This window comes from Mauremys reevesii, linkage group 2 (genome assembly GCF_016161935.1).
Source record: "Mauremys reevesii isolate NIE-2019 linkage group 2, ASM1616193v1, whole genome shotgun sequence".
Taxonomy (NCBI): domain Eukaryota; kingdom Metazoa; phylum Chordata; order Testudines; family Geoemydidae; genus Mauremys; species Mauremys reevesii.
Window position 1 is genome coordinate 52,795,685 of NC_052624.1, and position 23,943 is coordinate 52,819,627.

The window sequence follows — 23,943 nt, forward strand, 5'->3', positions numbered from 1 at the left end:
TTTTAAGATGTATTGAAATGTATTAAAACTAGTACGTACCATTTTAAACATTATATTGAAGCTTATGGTAATTCTACTGAGGGCAGTAGAAATGTACAATTGAGAGAAAAATACATGGTGTATTAAGGGAAATGGTTTTTCCCTAAAATGTCCCTAAAATTAAAGCAATGCCCCTTATTTTTCATGTCGTTTTCCCTTATATCCATCCAAAAAAGGTGATCACCCTACCTCTGAAGCTTCCAGCATTATCACACTACATGTTGATCACTGGGAAGGGCTCTAAGAGCAGGGTCTATGGGCACAAAGGCTCAGATCCACAAAGGTACTGAGGCACCTCACCACCAGATTTAAGTGCCTAAGTCCCAGTTTTAGACACCACTTTCACTCACAAAACTGCTCGACTGCCGCCTAACCCTGTAGGTCAGGGGTAGGCAAACTTTTTTTGTTAGAGGGCCACATCTGGGTATGGAAATTGTATAGCAGATCATGAATGCTCATGAAATTAACAATTCAGAAATAGTCAAATAAACTCTATTTAATAAAGATACATTTTAGTGGAAATAAACATAAAACGTTACTTACTATTATAAATATACCATCATAACAACATATTACAATAATTAAACAAAACTTACCCCCTTTCCACATCCTCTTTGATTAATATGGGGGAGGGGGACCCTATGAGATGTAGCACGGGGGGGGCTCTATAAGAGATGTTACCAAGGTGGACGGTGGGGGGACTCATGGGGTGTGGCACAGGGGGCGACAGGGGCGGTACCGGGGAATCCTAGGGGCCCTGCCAGCAGTGACACCAAGGTGGCCATACCAGACACGGCCACGGGTGGAGGCACCCTAGCTGGGACGGGTGCAGCCCCTGAGTGGTTTCGATAGTCTCGAGGGTGTGGCTGTAGGAGACCAGGAGGGTCCAGGCCGCAGTGATTGGCCGGTGAGTAATGAGGCGAGTCTCTCGGAGGAGCGGCGCCTCAGGGATTGGTCAATGAAGGAGCTTGCAGTTCCTAATTGGACTCGATGCTGCTGCGATGGACTCCTGCGATGCTGCTGACCTTGATCAGTGGCTAGTTTGGGGAGGCTGGCACGAGGAGGCTGGCGCTTCAGGGACTGGGCGCGCTAGCACATAGGGGCATGGTTCCGATCCCGGAAACAGCGTGATGAAGTCTGGGTGAGCGGTGTTGGTCGCGCAATGTGGCTTTGCATGCGGGAGGATGGTGCTCATCAAGGAACTGTGAATCGGTGGCTGGGGAGCGCTGGGTGGGCGGAGCGGGGCAAGCCCCCAACCCCGCTCACCGGCAGGAGCTCGAGAGCTGGATTAAAAGGTCTGACGTGGCCTGCAGTCCAGAGTTTGTCCACCCCTGGTCTTCAGAATCATAGTCTCTCTTTCTCTCGGGCCCAATGACTCTTTAAGTATTTATACAAAGTGGAACAGCTTCAACAGGAGAGAGTGAGGGAGCCACCCTCCCTCCTTGCCATCAGGATGTGCCACAGCTCAGAGGTTAGCATACCTCTTCTGAGAGGTGGGAGATTCCTGTTCAACTCCCATCTCGTGCTTATGCAGAGGTGGGAATTGTAATTGGGTCTCACACATCCCGGGCAAGTGCTCTAACCATTCGGACACAAGGTGGGCTCCTCCTCTGGTTTTGTGTGGAATGAGGCAGGCACCTAACTCATTTGCACAGAAAGTGACCTAAGTGCCTGAGCCCCCTGATTCCAGGAGAGGGATTCCTGGTTGTAGAATGTAAACAGAGATAGGTGCCTTCCTGAACCTGGGACTTTGGTGCCTGTTTTTGTGAGGGGGCAGGGAACACTCATCTTGTCAGCATCTCCTATTAGATTGCTTAGATTACTCACTGCTCAGTGTGCTGTCTTTTGTGGATAACATTCTTGGGTGCCCATCGTGTCCCATTCATTGTATAAGGAGCCTGGGCACCTAACTCGGGCTTTGTGGATTGCAGTGTTATTCCTGGCACCCAAAAGTTAGGTGTTGCTGTTCTCAGCATTACAACACCCAAGGTTCCTTTGTGATTCTGGGCCTCTCTCTCTAACTCATGTATCCTGAGCTCATAGGTTTATCAAGAGCTTGCTTCTTCCATATAGGGAAAAATGACATGGTCGCTGCCATCACAGCACTGAGAAAGCAATAATTTCTAATACCTCCCTTAAAATACCTTTATTTCCACTAGGAATATAAAAAAGGGGATTACCTGGTCTAGAAATGGAGTATAAGCAGTTCTCCTGAGAGACTTCATTCCTTTTCCTGAACAATATATAGCATCGGAGACCCCTCAAAACTTTCACCAGGTGCCAGAGACTGTGAATGACTTATAGATATAGCCCCACATGATAAACCAGATAGCAAGGAATTCATCTATATACCTTAGAGAAATCATTTGACCAAATTAAATGATGATATGGGAATAAGTAACGGTGAAAACAAGTTGCTTCCATCCAGAAACAGCCCCATATCAAAGAGACAATGAGAACAAACATTTGCAAAGGAGAATTGAGATCTCATTAAGCAACCAAGATGTAGGAGAGATGGAAACAATTAAAATCACACCAGTTCCTTTTGAGACCACTCACATGCAGCCAAATATAAATAAATAAGGACAAAGGAGAAATTAAACTTTCATGAGAATGTAAAGACTTTAGAGGAGAAGTCACCTTATCATGCATGAAAACTACTGTCAGCTGATTATGCAATAAAGGAAATGAAATGATACTTAAAGCTTATGAGTTACTATTACAGTGGTCACCTTTGATGATATACTGTGCGGTTAGCCCCCACACACCTAATATAAAAGGTGAACTGATAGCCATTTCACCTTCCAAGATTCCAATTTAGGATGTCAGATTTCTGCCTGCATGCCTCTCACTGGTTTCAGGCATTAGTGATTGTAAACTAAGCTCTTCTCTGTTAGTGATGGAGAAACTAATTCTAAACCATTTTTTTTTTATTTGAAATGTACTCCATAAACTGCAACTCCCCGTAAGAAATCAATTTGGAAAAGAATTTTCAATTTCATGATTTTAAAATGCATTTCAGCTCTCTAATCATTTGACTGCTCTAGGTATTGTATATCCAGCTGAATGCACCTGGTGTGCTGCACAGTGCATCAGGCACACCCAAACTTACATTCTGCTAATTTAAACAAACAAAAATGTACAAAGGTAGCACAGCAGGTGTTGTGGAAGACCAATGATAAAACTATTAATCTATCAAACTAGTGAGCAGTGAACTGGTGGCAGTTATCAAAGTCTGCCATTAAAGATTTTAAAGGTGCAAATCTCTCTTTTGCAGAGAATTACATTTTAACATAGTGTTTTATTTTAATAGAAATTGTGGCAGGAAATAGATCAGGATAAGCCTAAAGAACAATCCAATAAATATTTACAGGTCAGTTTGTAAAATTCTGGCCACAACATTTGCAGGCTATTACAGACCTCTTCCATGCTATAGACCAAATTCAGCTCTTAGTAACACTGGTATAAATCTGGAATAACTCCATTTACTTCAGTGGAGTTGCTGTGAATTTACATCAGTATTACTGAGAGCATAATTTGGGCCTACATAAAGCTGTAAATAAGAATTTGTAACATTGAGAGTCAATAGAGTTAGGGAAAGAATACTGCAAATATTTTATAATGATTTATAAACATTTAATCGGTTTGAATCTTATTTTATTTTTAAAAAGGTGTATTTTATAAGAGAGAATATGTGACAGCCAAAATTGGTATTGTCATATTTGTGTGTGTGTGTGTCTCTCTCTCTCTCTCACACTCACACACACACACACACACACACACACGACAATACCAACTTTGGCTCTGTGTCACACATACTCTGTGTCTCTATGGCTCTGTCACATGTATATATGCCATATTTAATATATACATATATTTATGTAAATGTTTGAAAACTAAATAGTGACAATACAATAGTCTGACTTGAGTCTTGTTTCTTGAGAAGTGTGTAACTAAACACCTACTTACCTTGTATAAATCAAACCATACTTTTTTTTGTTGGTAACGTCGATGTTCACTGTAAACACACACACCAACAGAAAAATATAACTGAAATTTACAAAGTAAGAAAAATGTTGCTCAAGAACACATTGCAGTTTGACTGAAAAACATTTATTTTTGCATATTTTGACATGTGGGGTTAGCAAGTTATATTTTAATATTATAAAGACTTAACTTTTTTAATCTCAATATCTGCTGTCATTAAATAATTGTCTAGCTCCCCACCACCCATAATTTCCCACAATTATGAAAATTTGAATAGATAAAAACAGGAAAAAATGATTAAAGCCCATAGTTTTCCACATCTGAAAATTTAAATCAATAAAAATTGAAAAATGCTTGAAGATAAATATTAGTATTATTCATCTACATTTTTATATATATAAAATTCTGCCAAGGTAATTAGTAATGAACACAAAAGTTGTTTCCAGCATCTGTGCTTCTTAAGAAAAAATACCTGCAGGGACGTGGTGCTGGCTGCTTCCGGGAGCAGCGCGGGGCCAGGGCAGGCAGGGAGCCTGCCTTAGCCCCTCTGCGCACTTCTGCCACCCCAGAGCCACTCAAGGTAAGTGGTGCCAGGCCGTATCCTGCACCCCAACCCCCTGCCCTGAGCCCCCTGCTGCACCTACGGTGACCAGACAGTAAGTGTGAAAAATTGGGAGGGGGGGGTAATAGGAGCCTATATAAGAAAAAGACCCCAAAATCAGGACTGTCCCTATAAAATTGAGACATCTGGTCACTCTAGCCACACCCCTCTTGCACCTCCGTACCCTGCACCCTAGCCCCCTGCCCTGAGCCCCCTGCCATACCCCACACCATTCCCGCACCCAACCCCCTGCCCTGAGCCCCCTGCTTCACCCCAAACCCTGACCTGAGCCCCCTCCCACACTCCACACCCCCTGAGCCCCCTCCCACACTCCACACTCCACACAGCCCCCTGCTGCACCCCAGCCCCCTGCCCTGAGCCCCTTCCTGCACCCCAACTACTTGCTCTGAGCCCCTGCCACACTCCCTCCCGCACTCCAACCCCCTGCCCCAGACCTACATTCATGGCCCTGCAAGCAATTTCCCCACCCAGATGTGGCCGTTGGGCCAAAAGTTTTGTCCACCCCGATGTGGAGCGTCATAGGAAGGGAGCCCCAGCATGATGTTACATAGATGCTGTATTTATTAGTCATCAGTACAATTTTATAAATGTCTTATATGCAGATATTTGTTTCAGTGATCCAAAAGATCCAAATGTACTTGATCTTATCGTGGAAAATAAAATAATCCGTAGGAAGGTTATGGTGAATTAGATGAGTGTGCCTTATTTTTATAGTAACTTTTTAACAACAAAAATCCAATGAAAATTAAACCATTAAAAATACATTCAAACAATATTGTAGACTGAATTTTAGCTTACAAGAACCAGGAAATTCAGAATGTGAAAAATCAATTACCTCAAATTTCCAGATAAATGTAGGAATGTAATGTAACACCGAGATAGCAAGTTTTCTTAAGCACCAAGGGATGAGAGATACTAGGAGGCCAATTTCTTGTTTAATGCAAATAGGTACAGCCCCTTTGGTTTCAGTGGAAAGTTGTCTGTTTACACATGTTGAGAACTTGGCTCAGAGTTTCAACCACTGAATTTCCCTGTTTTCTATGGGTTTAAAGGCAGATCTCTAATGCTACCTGAACACAGCTTTGGGTCCCTGAATAATTGATAAATATGGAAGTAGAAAAGGTTGCATTATATCCTTGGCTGCCCCTATCAACTCCCTGGAAAAACAGGGACCTTAGGGTGCATACTAACAGATGCCTCAGGCCAAAGTAACATTCATAATGGGAAAATGCTTACTTTAAAAATAATTGATAGGGTGCTTATTTAGAGTGCATTGATTTCATCCCAGCAGTGATCGTTCAGCAATACGTCCAGTATGGATCAGACACTGGATTGTAGCCGAGGGCTTGCATTGTGGGCCGTGCAGAGCTACACACCTTGGCAGAACTTCTGGGAGGGATTGTGCTTCAAAAGAGAACCATATGTGGGGTGAGGAAGGACTTTTCCCTCATGTCAGATTGGCGGTGTCCTTGGTGGAGGGGGTGGCCTTCCTCTGCATTGCAGGGTGTGCTGGGATCATCTGCATATATCTCACTTAATGAAGTCCCTGCTACTGTTGGGACCTTGGGCACTGGTGTACCTCAGTCCCTCCTGTTCTCTGCCTGTGGCACTCAATAGTTTAGACTTCCTGAGATGTGTAATCTTGTAATACTTTGATCTAATTCTGATTGTTGCTTGTAGGGGTTAGTGTGTGGGTACTGGGAGGTGTTGGTGGCCTGCAATGCACAGGATGTCAGACTAGCTGGCCTTAAAAACTCTTTGTCTGTGTCTTACTGTGCTGCAAACATTTTAACTAGGGGTCCCTCAAACAGTGTCCACCTCAGATGAGGTAGAATGCTCTAGCCTTCCCCTGCCAAATCCCTCAGTCCCACCAGCTCCTTCACCCAACCTATTAATTCAGCCATCCTCACCCTCTCCCAATGTATCCTGCTTCCCCTTGCCAGGGAGGTTCTTCCTGGGAACTCTTCCTCACAGCAGCAGTGGTGGCAGTCAAGTATCCAGAAGCTTTGCTGGCAGTATGAGTGTTATTTTTATTATGGTAGCAATTAGGGGCCCCAGTCATGGACCAGGACCCCACTGTGCTGGGTGCTGAACAGGGAGGGAAAAGAGGGTCCCTGCTCCAAAGAGCTCACAGTCAATGGAATCCCCGGCAGTGAGTGGGAGAGTGGGTGAGTGAGGAGCAGGTCCTCTCTGGGGGTGGGCTGGGTGACCCCAGCTCCCCGAGATGTGATTATAACCTTCTGCTGTGGACTACTTGGTTATAATTCATTTTCCATAGTACTTGGCTATCGTAATAGCTTGCAGAAGGGTAATGCACACTTTGGTTTATCATTTTCTCTCTCTGCTCTTCAGGTAAATCTTGCTACTGTTGTAGCAGTCATTTGCCTCAACTATAGTAAATGCAATTAATTTAAAGTGTACAGTGTGCAAAGCCTAGAAATTTAGTAACACAAGCCTAGGAACTTAGTAACACAACACAAGGTTTTCAAATGTTGGAGCCTAAAATTTGGTGCCTACATAAGTAGCTTGGTTTTCAGAGGTGTGAGATGCCCATATCTCCTTTTTGAAGTAATGGGGAACTGAGCTGAGTCAGCAACTCTGAACATTAGGCCACTCTGATTTAGATGGCTAACTTTAGGGTCCTACATCTGAATACGTTGGCCGCAAATGCCAGTGAGTCTAGCCTTTTTCCAAACATGAATTGATAGTCTCTCCACATTCTTGGGAAGTAGACGTAATCATTATCTTTTTATTTTTCCAGTAATAAAACATGTTTCTGTCCAACCCCTTAGCCGCACTTTACTAATGTGTAAACAGCAGCACACAGAGATCAAATCATTTGCCCAAGGTCACGCAGCAAATCCAGACTCTTATTCCAACCACTCAGATTCACTCACAAAAAGAAATCATGAGTAAATCCCTCTATACGTCCAGGTTGAAAATTTTCTACTTAAAGGCTCAGTCCTGGAGTCCTTATTCAGACCAAACACCCAGGGCCCAGTTCCTCCAGTGGTGTAAATTAACATTGCTCCACTGAAGCCAATAGGGCTATGCTGATATACCATTGATTTCAGCAGATATGACTAGATAGTTGGTGGGAGGTTTGCCTGAGTAAGGAATGTAGGATTGAGTGATGAGTGTGACATCTTTTGTAAAGATGTATGTTACAATAACGTTATGCAGGCTAATTTTTTTAAACTTGGTCCCTATGGCTAGGCACCTCAGCAGGACTGAACTCAGTGGGAGCAGTGGGTGTCTGTTACATCTGAAAAACAGCCCAGCTCTCTTATGCAAGTGCCTAAATATGAATTTGGGTGCTTAACTTCAAGGCATTCCCTCTGAAAATGTTTAGGCATAGTGCATCATTACAGTACATGATATTCATGCTATACTTTATGAAGATCTCTAAGATACATGGTTGCAAAACCTGTAATTTCATATGCTAGAAGAGCTACCCAGAGCTTAGGTAGGTAAACTGCTTTCTGAAGTAATTATACAGTTCTGGAAGTACTTACAATTAAATCATAGTGTGCCTCACTTGCATTCATGCAGGTGAGAAAACCACTTATCGTTCCTTATGAGATCTCCTACGCAGCAACCAGAATGCCCCCGAGGCTGGCCTGTTAGTCAATTATAAGTACTTCCCCAAATTTATAATTAGAGATTAGAAAATTAACAGAAGTGGTAATGGCTTTTTTCCTCTAAACTATTACGACTCTGTTGATTAAGAAAAGCTATTATAATTCACAGTAGCTTATTATGGCGTGGATCGTTAGGAAGAATAGGCTAAAGAAAAAGAGCTGTTTGCTGTCATTTCCATGTGCATCATCCTGTGGATATTTTCATGTTGGGGGGGGGGGGGGACCTCACAGAGGAAGGGATGACTGCAGTTCAGCCCCTCCAGCATCCAGAGAATCCCCACAATCCATACAATGCCTCATGTGGAGACCTTGCATTTTCTGCACCAGCCCCAGGACTCCCGGCCTGTTCTCTTATCTCCTGACAATATGCTTCCAATGGCACCACACCCATCAGGGCCTCCCCTGACCAGTGTTGCCTTGAGAACCCCCCTTAAGTGGATGTTCTCCAGTACAGAGGAGCTCAGTGGAAAAACGTATGTATCCTGCAGTTGTATTAACTTTTCCTAGTAATCCTCATATCCCCAGATTTCCCACTCCCAAGTAGTCCACCCTGCTCCCTTCCCCAGCTCTGCTCACTCTCCACTCCTACATTGCCAGAATCCTAACAACCCAACTTCTGCCCCCCAAAAGAGTCCTCCATGAGAGCCTAAGAAGGGAGTCAGTTCCTTGGTGGCATATATCCTTTCACTTCTGCAAAAGGGAAAAGGAGATCTTTATAGAGAAGGCCTCTTCATATCAGGGGCCTGACTGGTGAATCCATAACAGTGCAGAAATATGTAAACACAGTTATTGTGAACAGAATATTAAGGACCAGATTCCCTGCCAGCATAGCTCCATTGACTTCAATATCTGTAGCCCTAAATGCCAAGACTCTGCCCTGCAAATCTTTCAAACTTTCCCCAGTCCTGCAGAAACTTGCATGTGCCTAACTTTACACACTGTGAGTAGATCCCCTGAAGGCAATGGGACTACTCACAGGGCACACAGTTAAGCGCTTTTGTGAAACTTGGTATGATCCGGCCCCAATTTCAGGCATGGCATAAAATAAAAAAATAACAAGAGTCGGGTGAGGTGAAAGGTCAGGAGTTAAGGTGATAAAGGTACAGGTTACAGCTGCACTTGCAGCTGGGGGTGCCATTCCCAGTTCAAGTAGATATACACATGCTAACACAGTAGCATAGGCAGCGGCAAGTGGTGGCAGGAGCTAGTCACCCTGAGTATAAACCCACCTGAACGACGCGGGTACGTACTCAGAGCAGCTATCCCGTGCTGCCGCTCACTGCTGCTTGTGCTACTGCAGCTGGACCCCTATTTTTAGCACACTAGCTCGATGAGAGCTAGCATGAGTATTTCTAGGTGAGCGGGGAATCATACCCAGCTCCAAGCACAGCTATAGCCACAGTGAAAACAGTGGAATATGTGATTCAGAATGAATGAGAGTGGAGGGAGGACCCGCAATAAAGTGGTTAAAATAATGTGGTGTATAGCTAATATTGACGTTACAAGTAAGCATTCAGGGTAAACCATTAAATCCAAGATGGCTCAGTAATGAAAGCTGGGATGCTTTCTTCCTCTGCATAACTGAATTATTTATTCTTTATTATGCTGAGCAGGTAAACAGCCCCATTTTCATTATCCAGCTTCTGTGGCTCAAATAGTGAGCTCTGGGGTGTTTGCATACACTGACAAGTGTGTTTTATGACTGGCCATCCTTCCTCCTAGAGACATCCCAGAGAGTTAAACATTTGCAAGTCAGACAGACCGGAGGGAGTGTCCTCCCAGATCTTTATCATTTGAAGCATTTTATCAGCAATAACGGGATAACATGAACTTCAGAGTAGAGTTGAAGCTACTTTATAGTGACTCCAGATATAAAGAAGTTCTGGAGCTGTTTCTCATGTATGCTAAGACCCATTTACATCAGCCTGGCAGTGTTAAGGGGCCTGAAAGGGGGAGTTAATTACATTCCCACTCACCTTAACATAAAATGAGATTCAGACCCTCTCTGTATAGTGAAGCAGGATGAAATTCCCAGATTGTTTCAATACCTTATGATGTACCAGATCCAATTACAGTGGCCAGTTAGGATAGAATGACTTTACATGAGCAAACCTTCTTAGTCATAAGAGAATTTTGCTGCATTATAATGGAGCAACATGATGGGATTTTTGAAAGCGCTCAGTGTTGGCTTAACTCAGCTGCCACCGAAATCAACAGCAAAACTCCCCTTGACTTGAATGGGAGTAGTTAGGCGGACACTAAGCATTGGAAAACCCCACCCATCCTGGCCATTTTAAAATACAGTTTGTAAATTCTTACTGGAACTGGGAATTTCCCCTATATTGTATAACGTTTCACTGTTTGGGGCCTAGTCCTGGTCCCATTGACATCAGTGGGAACACTCCTGTTGACTTCAATCAGTGCACGCATCAGCGTTCACGTCGCAGTCCCTGACAGTATCCGGCCCAGGCTGGGGGAGCTAATGATCTAACCTGCAGACCAAATTTGGTGATGAATCCTGGTCATGTGCCACCTGAGGCATATTGTGCATATGCTAAGAAGAAGAAGCACATGATCAGGCCACTGGGGCTTGCTTTGAAGTATTTAACAAACCATTCTAAAATAGGCAACTCTCTTTGAAGATTTGGTTTGAGCATATTGTTAGAAGCATAAGCCCCGACCACCATAAATCATACAGAACGTCACAGGAAACAAATGTGTGTCTTTCAGGCTAGATGCAACATGAATTTCCAATATAAAACCCAGATCCTACTCCCAAAAAATCTTTAAAAAATCCCTTTCTGGCTTCTTTTATGCTACATAAAGAAGCTAAAAAGGGCGCAAGGGCTAGGTGACCTCCAAAGGTTTTTTAAACAAGACAAAGCTCCTAGAAGGCCATTCAAAATCTCCCAGAAGCCACTGCTATTTGAGCTAGGCCAGTGACACTCAGACTGAGGCTTGTGAGCCTCAAGTGGCTCTTTAATGTGTCTCCTGCAGCTCTTTGCAGCACTAAATATTTCCCCTGTGTTACTGTTTAAATATGAATACATTGTACTGTAGTCAATGAAACAATGAATTCACACTGCTGTGGCTCTTTTTGGTAATGTTGGTTGCTAATTTGGCTCCTGAACCACTAAGGTCTGAGTATCAGTGAGCTGGGCACTCACTGGGCTGCGCAGCTGCAGTGGTATACTAGAGCACAAGTGTGGATGAGAAGGAAAACTGCACCCCACCTTGTCTCTAATATCATGGCTACAGCAACACTGCGCATAACACCATAACAGATGCAGTCTAAGAAAGAGGTTGAGAAGGAAGGCAGCTGGAGCCTACCATGCCCGTGCTCAGACATGGACTAAGGTATCCTGCCTTGCTGATGTGCTGCTGTAAGTACCCCACTGCTAATAATGCATAACCACAAGCAGGAAGCACATTTAAGGGGCTGAAGGTGGTAGAAGGATAATGTGCCTTGCTCCCTCTGACCCAAGGACCTGTTGATGTCAACTAGCAGATGGCACAGAGATGCATAAGGGTTACAGGGATCCCCTGGATCTGATTTGGTGATCTAATTCACCAAAGAGTGTCATGTAAGATCTCTGATGGAAGCTGGTGTCTCAGTGGTTGTCATAATCACTGCAAGATGTATGTACAGACAATATGTAAGGAGTTTTTTATATACACGCGCGCACACACACATATTGGAAAATTATATTCTTCAGGTCTAAAGAACGAGGAGTACTTGTGCCCAAATAAATGTTAGTCTCTAAGGTGCCACAAGTACTCCCCGTTGTTTTTGCTGATACAGGCTAACACGGCTACCACTCCGAAACCATTCTTAGGTCTGTGAGTTAAGGCAGGTCACCAGAAGGTGATCTACATACTCCTGTCAGGCAAGAGGGAAGAGATGCTTATCTCTCTGGGCATGTGTGTATTGGATGAGGTCCATTCACAATGGAAGCCTATCTACCGTTTGAGCCAAATTCTAATCAAAATTGTAAAAACCGACAAGAAAGAAGCACACAGGGAAAAAACAACTACAGGGGGTACACCCCACCCTGTACAGTAAGTGCCCCCACCTCCTCCCTCCCCCACTGGGGTAGCAGCAGCATCCTGTGGCTTGGGGGCTATTTAAAGGGCCGGGGCTCCCCTGCTTCTACTGCTCTGGCCCTTTAAATAGCTGTGGGAGCCCTGGGGAAGTGGCGGGGCTCCTGCGGCTATTTAAAGGACCGGGGTGGCAGAGGCAGCTGGAGCCCCCGGCTACCCCAGGGTTCTGGGGGCTATTTAAAGGGCCTGGGGCTCCCCTGCCTCTACCACCCCAGCCCTTTAAATAGCCGAAGCATCCCTGGGGAAGCGTCGGGGCTTTGGCGGCTATTTAAAGGGCCAGGGCAGTTAGAAGCAACAGGAGTACTGGACTTTTTAAATAGCCCCCAGAGCCCTACAGCCCTACCCCTGGGCTCCAGCAGTGGGACTTTAGTGGCAATTTAAAGGGCCTGGGGCTCCAGCCCCTGCTTGGAGCCCCAGGCCCTTTAAATTGCCCCCTGGGGAAGCCGGGCCACCCCAGTGCGGTGCACTGGCTCTTGCCGGTACACCGTACCGGAGCTTGAGCACGGGGCCCTCTTAGGAACAGGGCCCGATTCAGGGGAATCGGGTGAATCGGCCTAAAGCCGGCCCTGACTAACCTGTACAGAGCGCTTGTGGCCTATGGAGGCCTGGAAGACTGTGCTTCTGTGGTCAGTTGGCAGGAGGGACAATTTCCTGCTCCACTGCAAATTGCCATGAGCTCTGTTCTCTGATATAAAATGTTGTGAACTTGTCTTGCAATTCTGCGCAAGTAATCCCCAGGAAGGTGGAAAATGTTTTGGTATCAGAAGTCTTCCTTTCTGTCCTGCGCTGTCCAACTTTCCCCTCTTAGCAGCTCTGCTGCACCACCCAGGCTATGATCTATTACCCTCCGTAGCATCCCACGTAGGCATAAATGCTGAATATAAATATTTGGTTTCGCAGTGTAGTTAGTTGGAACAGAATAAGTTGCAAATCTGAGTGCCACAGTGAAACTTTCTTCCGTGAGAATTTAAAGAGTGTGCAAGCTTGCGAAAGGAGTTCCTAAGTGTGATTATTTGCATAGCAGAGAGAAACAAAGGAAGGTAGGTACACATAAGAAAATGTTAGGGCTGTCTGAAAAAAAAAGGCACCTTATTATCTATACATTATTGCTTAGAAGTAACTAGGGGGAAATTTTTCAAAGGTGCTTAAGTCCCATTTTCAAATGCAACTTAAGGCCAGATTTGAAAAAGGTGTATTATGTGCTTAAAGATGCAAATAGATGCCTAATGGGATTTTCAAAATTGCCCAGATGCCTATCTGCCTATTTTCAAAAGTGCCTCGATACCTGTTTAAGCATACAAATACCTTTAAAAATCTTTAGGTAAGTCACTTCTGAAAATGGGACTTAGGATCCTAGGTCACTTAGGTGCTTTTCAAAATGTTACCCGAGGTCTGTTTTTAAAGTGTTGCAGATTAATGACAGCATGTTTTACCACATCAGAATAGTAAAGAGTTTATATTCAAATTACCCTGTACAATATGGCTGCAAAGTACTGTTCGATGGAAAGCTGCCAAAGCACAGTGCCCCACTTTTAGGAAGCCAAGCATAGCACCAGGAATCAAATTATGATCTATGTTTGAAACTCCAGAGACAACAGAAACCTGATCAATTGTAGCCTGTAATTTAAATATTAGAAATCCTTTTATTATTTCCTCCACTGTATTCTCAACCTCCACTGAGGTCAATGGGAGGTCTCCTGCTGTTCTGGGAGAGGTGCAGACATGAGGAAGTCTGCTACTGCTCCGAATACCACAGGTACATAACTGCAGTCAGAACCTGCTGTCTGTGCGGCAGCTTAGGAAAGCTTCCTTCTCTTGAGCCTGCCTCCCTTTCTCCAAGGACACAAATCTATGTGCAGTCCCAAAGATTGTAACTTTCTCAGTGGATAACCAATCAAATAGATTTATTCTGCTATTCCTCAATTGACCATCCAGTGTCAAAGGAGGTTTTTGCTGGTAATGCTTTGTTTGTGCTAATGCCTGAGAAGCAGAAAGTGATCATGGCTCGAGGTGAGCGCGCTGTCGGTCACTGCAGCAGCACAGCAGCAGCACAGCCCTACAGCCACAAAACCCAGTCACCCTCTGGGCAGTAAGAGGTGGTGGCAGCACTAGTGGCTGCGTTTGAGAGTGCTGCCTGACAAGGAATGAGGTAGTTGGGAGAAAAAGGGGCTTCTTGCTTTCTTCTGTCACCCTCAGCCCTTAAAGCTTGGTTCTACTTTGTGGTCATGAAGCATTTCCTATGGCTCTTTAGGACCTTGGCCCTTATAGTGGGACACCAGCGGGCGGCACTGTAGCTCATGCCCAAGCAGGGTAGGCTCCTGACATGCTTCTTTTATTCTTTCTTAGGGCTAGTCTACAATGGCAGCGCTTTAACCTGGCTTGTGTGGTCGTGGCGCACCACCTCCACGAGGGGCGTAGCTACCAGCGCTGGGGCACTGTGTACACTGGCGCTTTACAGCACTGCAACTTGCTGCACTCGGAGGAGGGGTAGGGGGGAGAGGTGTTGTTTTCACATCCCTGAGCAAGAAAGTTGCAGCGCCGTAAATTGCCAGTGTAGACAAGCCCTTAGACTGCCTCTGGTACAAGCAGGTGGATGGGGGGTGGGAAGAGGAGGGACGAGGGACAGGTAGTGGGAGGAGCCTTGGCTATGCTTCCCTACTTACCAGCCAGAGTAGCACAGAAAGGGATAAATAATTTACAGGCTGCCCCCTTAAAATTGAGTAAAAATTGTGGCCCTGAGGCTCAATTCTTTTTCAGATCATCTTCTGGGGCAATGCAACTCCCCACCATCCCTTACTCTGGGCTGGGCCTAATGGCTCAGTCTGGCCCATTAACAGAGGAGAGCAGTTCCCCCTGGCCTGTTCTGTGTGCAAAGAGCAGTAACACTTTAGTCATGGAAATAGAGTGAGTTACTGCTGCTTTTGTATTGGTAAGTGGAGGTCAAAATAGATGATGAATGCTGTGTCCAGTGTAGCTGTGCTGACCCAGGAGGCCAGGGAAGAAACTGTGACTCAGGGTTACCAATCCTTATCTGCTTCCTCTTTGCTCTAGAAGGGGAGATAAGTTGTCACATCCCTTTTCAGGGTGAAGCTGTGGCTGCTCTGCTTTACCCCATCTACTGGTCTACAGGAGGGGCAAAAGAGCATGGGACAAGCCACTTCTCCTCAGCTCCGAGGCTCTGAGTTGTAAGCTGGGCAAGCCTTCGTGTGGTCACACAGGGAAGGGGATAGAGTTCTTACTCCCCTCAGTGGCCCTGTTAGGGGTAGGAACAATCTAGCCCTGAGCAATTTTATTTACTGTAACAGATTGGTTCATTGCAATGAGAATTTGTCTCCATGCAGAGCACTGGAATTGAACTGAGATTTGAGGTGATTTTTATTGTAGAGGCATATTCTCTGTGACAGCCTCCTCTCTGTTTAGGAGATTAACACGCAACCCCCTGTGAGTGCTAATGAGTTCACACAGAGATTGTGTAGCTCAACACTAATCATTCTGCATCCACTATGAGGGATCCCCAGTGCATGTGTATATCTTGCATTCACACAAATGGGTGATAGATATCTGTGCACATTGGGAGGGCTTGAAATCCACAGTGTTAGGAAATGGCAGTATCTCCTTGTGTCAGCGAGTTAAGCAAGAAAATAACAAACTCTCCTAATCCTGTTTCTTTTCAAAGGCATAGAGCAGTAAAATATCATCAAACCTATGAGACAATATTGACTTCTGTAAATATCTTACTTTCTTTTCTTTATCTTGCTCTTTGGGCAGTAAATTAATCTCCTTATGTATGTAAGATGGAAATTTGAGTTTTCTGAGAGATACTTTGGCTCACAGCCACAAGAAACGGCTCAGCTTCAGCCCCAGAGGCTGATTATCTATAATAAAGAGGAAACACAAATATTGTTATGGTGCTAGTGTAACCAAATTCAACAACATAAACTGGTTTGGTCATTGCAGATTAGCCTGAATTAACCTTTGTCTGACCTATTGTTTCAGGGGATTCACACTTCGTTTTTTCTGTCCTCTCCTTCAACTGTAATATTTCCAGCCAGACTCTCAGCTCCCCACAATCTTTGTGTTCCCATTCAGTCAGTGTCTGCTTTGTTAGGATGTGTGCCTGCATTTCAAGGCAGGAAACTCCTGTAGCTAAAACAGCAAGAAATTGACTCTCGCTGCTGCTGAAATGCATTTAGCCAGGATTCATTACCCTAGTATTCCTACAGGGTAGGAAGTTTCTCTTTGTTTGGTTTTGCTTAAGAGTGAACCTTGCTTTTGTATTTTGCACCTTTCCTGGAAGGCTGGCAGATGCACACTGAGGTAGGGTGATTAAACAAGGACAGAAAACACTGCTGAAAATTTAAGTTGTACCTCAAATATTTTGGAGGAGAAATATGAAACCATCAGAAATCAGAGAGAATTCAGGGTTCCATTAAAATCTCAAACAGCATTTCAGGTTCACAAATACCTCATGAGTCATGGCTTGATGCCATTGACAGCCAACTTGTTGTCTCCCTCAAAAACTGTCCTTTCACAAACATTTTTGTCTTCAGGTTGACTTCACCTCCTTGGATCCAATGGTCCCTTCACAGTCTTCAGAAGGAAGCAGGTGGCCAATTCCTACTCGTCCCCATTCACTGGAGGATGTTCAGGGCCTCCCCAGATAAGGGCCTTTCCCCCCAGCCAATCTAAAATGTTTTCTGGGAGGTAGAATTCCCTTCTAGGTGACTGCAAGAAGAGTGAAGAGTTACTGAATTCCACTGTACCTGTGGTGTTAAGTAAGGATTATGGGGCTTCAGTTCCAACCAAAGGAATACAAACTTTAGTGGGACTGCTTGTGTAAGAGTTTATAGAATCAGGTCCTATGTGACCAGCTATCACAGTTTTCACTACTAAACTGGAAATGTACGTAAATCAGGGCCATTAAAAAAATTCCCATTTACCTAAATGGCTTCATTGGGTAGCTCTGCTGAAAGATCAATGGCCTGAGATAGCCTATTCACTGCAGCTGGTAAACCGCGGTGGCATGACTAGTTTTCCTTTTGATGTACAGCACAGAGACTACTGCTATAAAAAGATGAAGAATTATGTGGAATAGAAGTCTAGCCAACCATATGCAGATATAATTATACAACAAAATTCTGATTAACCTACTATCTCTGGTACGCCAAAATTCAGTACAGGCTTTGTTATCTTATTGATAAAATTGTCACTTTTATAGCATCATACTAAATTATTTCCACTCAACTGACTTTGCAGAGGATTTTTTCTTCCGTTTTCAGTTCCCAGAAGCAATAAAGGAGATGATGTTGACAGAGTCATACAGTGCCTGCACCCACCAGACTCTAACCCTGTTAGGAAGCAGGGTATTGTGAACCTGACATAAATATGGTTCATTTAATCATTGTAGATCAAATAAAATATTATAAAGTTGATTTAGGCCTGGTCTCCACATGTTATTTATATCAGTTTCACTGTTTTGGTTAGGGGTGTGTGTGTGATTTTTGATTTTGTAGTATAATCTATAATGTGGACATAGTTATAACCATAGTTCTTGAGGATGCATCCCTATTTAGGATTGACTATATTACTTCAGGCAGTCCTCTCTCTGCTATCCCACACTGCACTATTTCACACCTGGACCAGCCTGTGTTTTTCCCAGTGTGCCCTCCACTATTCCCCAGGTCATCTTGACCAGATGTCACCTTCCTATTTAAATCCTGGCACACACCCAAGTATGCCCCTTTGCGATTCTAGCTTGTGACAAGTTTGCATTTCTTGAGTTCATTTTAGCAGCCATGCCCCATGCTCCCCTTGGAAGACTGTTCCAGAACTTAACTCCTCCGATGGTTAGAAATTTTCATCTAATTTCAAGCCTAAACTTGTTGATGGCCAGTTTATACCAATTTGTTCTTGGGCCAATACAGACCCTTAAGATAAATAACTCCTCTGCCTCTCCGGTGTTTATCCCTGGGATGTATCTATAGAGAGCAACCATATCTCCCCTCAGCCTTCATTTGGTTAGGTTAAACAAGCCAGGCTCCTTAAATCTCCTCTCATAAGGTACAGTCTGTTCCTCAGATCATCCTAGTAGCCCTTCTCTGCACCTGTTCAGTTTGAATTCATCTTTCTTAAACATGGAAGACCAGAATTGCACACAGTATTTCAGGTGAGGTCTCACCCGTGCCTTGTATAATGGTGATAACACTTCCCTCTCTCTACTGGAAATACCTCACCTGATGCATTTTAGGACTGCATTAGCCTTTTTCATTGCTGCATCATGTTGGCAGCTTATAGTCATCCTGTTATCAGCCAGTACACCCAGGTCTTTCTCCTCCTCTGTCACTTCCAAGTGATAACTCCCCAGTTCATAGCAAAAATTCTTATTAGTCCCTAAGTGCATTACCTTGCACTTTGAACTATTAAATTTCATCCCATTTCTGTTACTGAGAAACAACCTACCCTCAATGCTCAGTTACTAAAGGACAATCTACACTCATGCTATACTTGCTTCCCATAAGCTACACTGGGTATAACTTTTTATGAGTGATGTACCCAAATATTTGGATGCTAATATTTTAACTGTATCTTACATTTATTAACCTTAATTTGAGATATTGCAGATTATGTATTATGTGTATTTTATGACTTTTAAACCAAACTTAGTACTTTTGGATAACTTAAGCATTATACCAAGATGTATAGAAATTCTTTCCTTAACCTGTGTATTAGCTAATTTTAACATTATCTTTAATAAAAACAGTTAAATCTGTTTGTATTGAGTGTGGGTTGATGAAATGGTGTTATCCCTGTTGTATGAGTAATGAGCAGCAGAATTGTACTTAGCCTGCCCTGATTGAAGAGGTCATCCTAAATTAAATCTTCCTTGTTAAGTTTGGGTGGAAGAAGATTTTATTAATATGAGCACTTCATCCTCTAGAATGATCTTCACAGACATTTCAGCATTACATAGCCTCAAATATATCCCATATCTGCTTACATAAAGACATGTGCCTATTGCCTATTGTTGTCTGACTTTTCTGTAAAAAAAAAAAAAAAAAGCCAGTGGTCGTAGCCTGTTGAGGCTTCATACAGCTATAACTTAATGTGAAAGTGCATGATGGGGAGTATTTTCAATTCTGCCAGTTATTGCCATATATTCCCATTGATTATAATGTGTCATTCAGCTACACGGCCTGTACACCAATCTGAAAATTTACTCCTAATTACCTTAAATATAATTAAATCTGCAGCCATTGTAAATCCATACAGTGAACCCTATTAGCTGTGGAAAAGCTAATGGGAACATCTCTTTAAAGGCTAAGAGCATTGTTTTCTTGTTTTTTATCCAGTTAGAAGTGAACTACTTGAGGTTAACCTAGGACAATCATATCCAGCTTACATGATATTGTCAAGGCAGAAAATCATACAGTTGGCTGATGATTTTTATTAAATATTTATGGTATTTTTCCTCCGAACTCTTTGCAACTGTGTGCTTTGTGCCGCATCCCTGTAATCAAATATTTACAGTGTTTTAGCATGGCTCTATGCAAATCTACTGTCAACAGAAAAGTTTTTACTGTCATATTTGATTTTAACAGTTCATTATCAGATACTAAGCCATATCCTGGTGCCCTGACTCATGAGAGTAATCCCATTGAAATTATTGGCCTGAGTAAGGCTTGCTGGATTTGGCCATACGTGAATCAAAAAGGAAACATCTTATTAAAATGAGGGTTGTTAGGAAGAGGGTCTGACAATCAGTCAAAAAGCCAGTTAATACCTGTAGTGGTGTTGTAGCCATGTTGGTCCCAGGATGTAGGAGAGACAAGGTGTGTGAGGTAATATCTTTTATTGGACCAACTTCTGTCAGGGGAAGGTACAAGCTTTCAAGCTTCACAGAGCTCTTCTTCAGGTCTGGGGACCTTCCAAAGCTTGTACCTTCCACCAACAGAAGTTGGTCCAGTAAAAGTCATTACCTCACCCGCCTTGTCTCTCTCATATCTGGGACCAGCATGGCTACGACAATCCCAGACCCAAAGAAGAGTTCTGTGAAGCTTGAAAGCTTGTACCTTCCCCTGACGGAAGTTGGTCAAATAAAAGTCATTACCTCACTTGCCTTGTCTCTCTCAATGAATACCTGGACATTTATACTTGATGTATAAAGAGTATACTTAATGTATACTCTTAATGTAGCATTGTGAATTTGTTTTAAAGATACATTAGTATAAAACTAGCCCTGGTGTAAAACTGGCCACTTAAAGTACTGGTGGTTAACTAGGTCACAGCTGAGTCGGAAATGGGTTTTTCATCCCATGAGAGCATTTGAGATTTAGAAAAATTTTCCCCACCTGAAATGGGACAGAAAATTGAAATCTTGAAAGTTTTCACAAACTAATAATCTGTTAAAAAATGGATTGGATCAACTGAAACATTTTGTTTAGATAATTATTTCAAAATATTTTGTTTCAGTTTTGACCTTTTTTTATTTTTAAGCCTTTTTAAGTACAAATGAACTAAAATTTTGAAATGAAAAGTCATTTTAACTTGAAAAATAAAGCTTTTTTTTTTTAAATGTTGAAACAGGATATTTTAACAATTCTGACATTTTTTTCAAAAATTCTTTGAATCGGGAGATGCAGCGAAACCGGCCCTTTCTCACAAACATTTTTGTTTCAACGAATCTACATTTTCTGATAAAACATTTTTTGGGGAAAATTTCAACTAGCTCTACTGACATGACCCCCCAGAGGTGGATGTCTTTTGTTTAGTAACCAGACATCAGGGTCTGCTCAGTGTCTGGCAATGCCAAAGCAAGAATGACCAAAACTGGAATGTAGGGAAACAAACAGAAAGCACCAAGAAGGTGAAAAATGAAGTTGGTTCTTAATTATCTTGTGGCCTGGCTCTCTCAATGAATCCCCTTCCCAACGTACCCAAAACCAAGGAGCTGGCATGTGGGGAAGATGGCACATAGCAATGTACCATACTGCTGCAAATCTGGCAACACACCTGTATGTTTGCAGTCAAGCCAGCCAACAGATGGGATTTATATTTCTTCAGAATAATATAGAGAGATGATCCAGTCTAATTGCTGAGTTACCAGATATTAAAAATATGTAAGTACCTTTACTAAGAAACCCCTGTTGCTTTTACAGCAAAGTTGTTTTTCTTCTGGTATACAGGTTTTAGGGACTAAGCCACTGCTTCGTGAGGGTGATGATAATGATGATGAGGCAGCTGATATCACAAACAGGAGAATTGCTAAACTATACATGGTAAGCACCAAAGTTTTCAATTTCTTTTGTGGCTAGATATACTGAAACAGTGATGTTCAGACATGCAATATCCCTTGTATGCTAAACTCAGTTTTTAGGCTGTAGACGCCTGTTATTTCCTTCAGTTTTGATGGGGATTTTCAGGGACCCCCTATACCCCAGATTGAGTTTACCCTGAAACCGTGTCTTGTCTGCCCCAAGCTAAGTTAGCTGAGCATAGGTAACAGAAGGCCACTGCAGGCCACTTTGACCTTAAGGCATTAGGAAGATTTGTAAGAGCTCGTGTGGCACAATTCGAAGCCTGTATGGCATAATCAAAAGACCAACAGGAGAAAAAGAGGAACCCACGCCTACTGGTAATTGGGTAACTTGACCTAAAATAACAGCTTGTTAGCTATGGAAAATCAATATTGCAGAAAAGTCTTGTACAATGAAAACCGCAAATAGGTGTGCATAACAGTTAGAAAAAGTGCTTATTGTACAACTCTATTGGAAAATAATTGCATTAGGTAATTTAGTACGCAAGATGTGCAAGAGAAGGTATCACAAGACAGGGGGGACATGGTGAAAGGCAGGAGCCTCTAGAGACAACAGGAAAAAACCCCTAGATGGTGGGGGGTCCAAGTCACGGCCCCAGAAGGGCTCTGATTGGCTTGCTGATAAAAATACCAAATAAGGCTGATAAGATTTGTAATGCATGATTACACGTTGTGGTTTTTATCTTTATAAGCTTAAGGACTGTGTGTTTATTCAAGGCGGCGGTTCCCCTTTGCTTGGGGATACGCCGACCTTCCATTTATGCATAAATGTATTGTGTACCCTAATAAAGGTGCCTCACGGCTGTGTCTGACCCAAAATCAAAGGCGTGGTCAATTTTTCCACGACAGTTTGCAGCCGCTGGTGTAAATCAGTAAGGCTCAAGTTAAATTCAATAGAGCTATAATGATTTACGCTAGCCAAGGATTTGGTCTAGGAAATGTTTTTAACCATGCTGTTCAAAACTGTGGCCCTGATCCAAGAAGGGGATTTAAGCCAGCCTCCCTTTTTGCACCTCCAAGTGATTGTACCTGCAGTTAGTTGTGCATGCGAATAGGTAGCTAGAGCAGGCTTTAAATGACTAATTCCCATTGCATAAGAATAATTCATGAGTGTAGGTGTATTTATCCACAATTATCAATTTTGAATGATCCACATATTTTTAATTATATAAGGTATTCATAGAACGTGTATTTAAGCAGGGGTGGGGTAGAAAGTGATTTATTAATAAGATTGTGAGAAAGGAAGCTGATAAAAATCACAATGCTAATAGCATAGCTCCCTCTGTTGGATGTAATGTGAAATGAAACAATTTTTTAAAAAGTTCTCATTAGCTTCACAGCTTTCCAGTAACGCATGGATTATATGAAGTCACTTATACAGGATTAGTAAAGCAATAGATAATGTAGTTTGGGGAGCGGAAAGTGGTCTGAGTGTGAAAGCTCGGGCTGGTCTAAATCTGAAATTACTGCTTCATCAGGTGTCAGATGCAAGTGGGTCCATGAAGGTGTCGGTGGTTGCAGAGGAAAACCCCTTCTCTAGGGCTATGCTTTTGTCTGAAGAGTGTTTCATTTTGGACCATGGTGCTGCAAGAAAGATCTTTGTGTGGAAAGGTAAGAGATGACCAACACTGCTTCTCAGTGACTAGAGAGTTCGCTCAGGAACCAATGCTGCCAGAACCTGGGGAGTTCACACGGCACATGTGGGTACATAGATGGGCCACATACTGCCTGAGCACAGCATCCTACAAACCCTTTTTCACCTGATCAGTCCTTTCTCAGTTTTGTCGGTAGATAAGGACTGCTCACATGAGGATGGGTTTGCAAGGAGTGGGTCCAGTCTATGTATCTTGGGTATTTATCAGCTTGGTGCCTAAGATCTGAACAGCAGTTATGAAGAAAGCATAAAGAATCATGTAGAATCTTGTTTGTGGGATGACAAATCATCATGATCAGGGACAAAATCCAGAGGCTGAGTGCTTAATAATTAATGTAAACTGTACCTTGCTCTCACATACACAGTATTGTTAGATACAGCTGAGAGGTTGTAAGGCCAGCACTGAAATGCAACATGTCACGCATCATTAAAAGCATATGTTTATCATTACTTTATTGCTTCTTTGCTTGTTTTAAACATTTCTCTGTGCCAACACAGGTGCTTGCAACAGTGTCTGGTGCTACATTGATGCACATTTCCCTGTAATAGAACAGTATTGGAAAATCAAGAATACCTGAACTCCTTG

General features: G+C 43.1%; 1 protein-coding gene across 17 annotated transcripts in view; it reads left to right on the top strand.

Moving 5' to 3' along the window:
• The window catches only part of SCIN (scinderin), a 148,700-nt gene that overhangs the window by 106,854 nt on the left and 17,903 nt on the right, over positions 1-23,943 (top strand). For all 17 annotated transcript variants that reach the window (XM_039525853.1, XM_039525856.1, XM_039525860.1 and 14 more), the window contains 2 exons: positions 21,573-21,665; positions 23,182-23,314. In XM_039525853.1, the coding sequence (XP_039381787.1) occupies positions 21,573-21,665; positions 23,182-23,314 (226 nt within the window). The remainder of the gene's footprint in view (positions 1-21,572; positions 21,666-23,181; positions 23,315-23,943) is intronic.